This window comes from Microtus ochrogaster, unplaced genomic scaffold (assembly GCF_000317375.1).
Source record: "Microtus ochrogaster isolate Prairie Vole_2 unplaced genomic scaffold, MicOch1.0 UNK8, whole genome shotgun sequence".
NCBI classification, from domain to species: domain Eukaryota; kingdom Metazoa; phylum Chordata; class Mammalia; order Rodentia; family Cricetidae; genus Microtus; species Microtus ochrogaster.
In genome coordinates, this window is record NW_004949106.1 from 8237304 (window position 1) to 8241089 (window position 3786).

Here is a 3786-nt window from a genome sequence, read left to right on the forward strand (position 1 = left end):
AAAAAAAAGAATGAAAAGTTTACTTTCCTAAGCAAAGATTCCATGGAGTTTTATTAATAGTTATTTTAACAATGTGAAGTGTGGTCTTTACATAATGTACTAATACTTGGAGATACACACACACACACAAACACACATATATACATTACATATGTGCAAACATGTGAACTAATACACACACATATACATTACATATGTGCAAAGATGTGGACTAATACACAGACATAAAGCACACACACATGCATTACATATGTGCAAACATGTGAACTAATACACAGACATAAAGCACACACACACACACACACACACACACATCCCTTAAGAGGGCTATACAAAAGGAACCAACACACCTACCCCATGTGAACATGGGTAGATAACTCACTGTCTGCAAGCCTCTCTTCACAGAGAAGGATTTAACTTGCACTGAGGGGTAGGAAGAACAACCACAGTCCTTTGATTTTTACCAGCGGGACGGCTCACATGCTCTTGGTTATGGCTTACAATGATCCTGTGGATACCCACTTTACAGGCAAACCTCATGAGAAGCAGGGAGAACAAACTCTGGGTCACAGGGAATGTGTGCCATCTCTACTCATTTTCCTTAAGGAAAAGATTCCTCGACGGACTGACACGCGGTACATAGGAACCACACTCCGGGGCAGGTCCCATGTTCAGGAGTCCCTGCCCAGCATGAATCAGACTTCATGGTTTTTGTTGTGGTTGTTCTGTGAGGGCGTAGGAGTGGGAGCAGGTTTACTTTTTAATATAAAAATCATGAAGCTGGCTGAGTAATGAGGTGGGGACAAAATGGAAGAAATTGTGGGAGGGGAAGGGTATAGTCAATATATTTTATGAAATTCTCAAAAAAATAAAAAAAATTAAGACTAAAATCTTAAAAAAGGCAACAACTCCTTTTTAGGTATTGCTTTGTTCTGTTCTATGTAAAATCCCAGCTTCATTTAATCTTCATAGAGCAGAGACACTAACGTGTCATCGTGATGAGGCAAGAATGATCAATGTATTGCAGCATGTCTTTTACGGAGGGTCTTTGAAGCAGTATGACTTTGTAGAAAACATGTTAGTTTGTTAAGAACTTGAAAGAAGAGTTGGTTTTTCATAGCGATGAGAAGAGGAGACCAATTTGCTGTCATTTTGGGAGGGTTTCACTTGCCATCTTTGACAGTCAGGGTGAAGCAAGGACTGATGGGCATAAGGCACAGACCAGTATCTTGATGTCAAGCTTTTCTGGAAGCATCTGCTCCCAGGCACATGAACAGGAAGACGCAGACTCTCGACAGGCTTCCTAGACAATTCTTAATCCACCATCAGCTCTAAAGCCGTGTCCCGCCGACTTAACTGTCCTATTTGCTCTCAGCTTCCCCTACCTACTTAACTGTCCTATCCGCTCTCAGCTTCCCTGTCCCTAAAATCAGTGACTGCGCTCAACTGATCCCTAATGTTACTTTTATTCAAAGGCTAAATGATACCAGATTCTCCTACATGGTGCTGGCATCTACTAATGGACGCTATAAGATTCATTTTACTTGCGTAAATACCAGAAACCTTCACCCTAAAATGCTTCTGCACCAAAAGTCAGGTTCTGGTAACAAGGCTTTCTCGGCCCGAGAACGGATGCGGAGCCCACCTGTGTCCCGTCACAGAACTGTCAGCCAAGAGAGCCAGTCCAACTCATAGTAACCATTATCACCCAGCTTAGACCGCCTCCAAGTTGCCACCCATACAGAGGCTAGCCCGTAGTCTCAACTCTACGACTCTTCCCTGTCATCCCTTATAAACACCGTAATTCTCAAAGAGGCTGGCTAACATTCTGGCGATCTATAATTTCCACGGGGGACTGACGTGTTCAGCGGGGACAGGACGGGGAGAGCAGAGCTAAAGGAACGCCATCCAGGCTTTCTCTGACAGCAGACTGCATTCTCACCTGACGAGTGGGACTTCCCCTCGCTGGAGTAAAGTCTGCTCAGCTCCCCATCGACCACAAAATGATGGGGCTGCCGGTTCTGTACGTTAGGCATTCGGAGATTCAAAGGTCTTTCCCCTAACGGAAGGAAGAAAGGAAAGGGAAACGAAGCAACGATTAAAACATTCCCAGTGGGTTTGGTTCGTTTTCTGTTCACTTTGTAGATAAAGGCTCACAAATTGCCGGAGCAGACCTTACGAAGAAAGGAACGGGTCACGGGACACTGAAGCACGTATGCTAACTGGGAAAGAGACATCTGAAATACCCACTTCCGAGGAAAATGGCGAGACCTGAATGCTAGCACCCAAAGTGTACAACCGTTGGGGTATGCAGAGCTAAGATGAATCTAACAGGAGAGGGACATTTCCAGACACCTTCAAGCACTGTAAACACAGCTCCCTTGTAGCCATTTTCCTGAACGCTGGGACCATGTACCCAGCATGCTGTTACCAAACCACACAGGTAAAAAGAGAGCCAGAGACGGCTTCAGGCCAATTAGAGTTTTGTTCTGTTTTTAAGCACAATCCGTGGAAAAATAATTAGCAAAATGCTTTATAAATTATTACGTTATCATCACAGAAAATTGATATCCCGCCGTAAGCCACTCTAGTGTCATAAATTGAGCTCCATCAAATCTTTCTTAATTGTGTTTGCTTAACTGTTAGTTCTTAGCTACTAAGAAGGGTCAGAGAAGTTAAAGAAGACCTCAGCTAACACATTTTTGTCATGTTTTAGAAAAAAAATCTTTCTTTTAATCTTGTGTCATGATCTAGGGGGCAATATGTCATCCCATCGCTAGAGAACGCTTGCTAACATGCTATTCTTCTTTGGATGGGAAAAAAAAAATCCTTGGCAAGACACATCATATAAGGGATTAATATCTAGGACATATAAGGGAGTGCAGAAATTAGTCACCCAAACCGCTAACCTTCCAATTAGTAACTGTATTAATGAAATGACTAGATAACTCTGGAAAAAAGAGAAATACACATGCATGCTCCCCAAATATTTGAAAACCTGCCCAACATTCTCGGCTATCACATAAAACATACTAAAATTAAAATTACTTTGATAGAATGGCTAACATTGAGAAAACAGAAGCCAACCAATGGCAGAGAGGATGCGGCGGGCAAGAAGATCCCTACTCCTGCCTGGGGAGAGCCTACACTGGTACTGCCACACCAATGGAAGCCAGCGGGGAGGGGTCTCAAAACCCAACAGGACGGCCACATAATCTAGCTATACCACTCCTGTGTATACACCTGCAGGATGGCAGAAATTCTGCCACTGAGATATGCACACGCTTGGTTATTGCTGCACTGCTCATAATAGCTAAGGCATCCGCCGGGCCCAGATGTGCACCAGCGGATTAACGGTAAGGACCACGAGGCGCAGATGCGCACAGAGTTGTGTTCATCCACAAAGAAGAGCACAGTGACAACCCTTGCAGGAACGCAGATGGAATGGGAATCATTATATATTATGTCAAGTGAAATAAACCACATTTAAAAAGACAAACAGCACATTTTCTTTTGTACGTTGAACCTAGTGTGTGTGTGTGTGTGTGTGTGACGAAACTAGAAAGACTAGAAAGGGAACAATGAGCTGGGAAGAAGGGATATTAGGGGAGGGCGAGGGGAGAAGAGGGTAATGCCATACACGTGACATGAAAGGGGGTGTGGGAGGGAGGAAGGCACTGGGGGAGTGGGGTAAATAAGAACATCATCTTCCCAAAATGCCTCATCAAAACCTGTTCCTTTATATGAACTTGAGCCATCTTTTAAAAGATGGGTTCTTGCCGGGCG

At 43.8% G+C, this 3786-nt stretch overlaps 1 protein-coding gene across 1 annotated transcript in view; it reads right to left on the reverse strand.

The window, feature by feature from the left end:
* Nab1 (NGFI-A binding protein 1) overlaps positions 1 to 3786 on the reverse strand; it is a 31294-nt gene that overhangs the window by 1615 nt on the left and 25893 nt on the right. The window contains exon 7 of the mRNA XM_005366424.3: positions 1943 to 2059. Within this exon, the coding sequence (XP_005366481.1) occupies positions 1943 to 2059 (117 nt within the window). The remainder of the gene's footprint in view (positions 1 to 1942; positions 2060 to 3786) is intronic.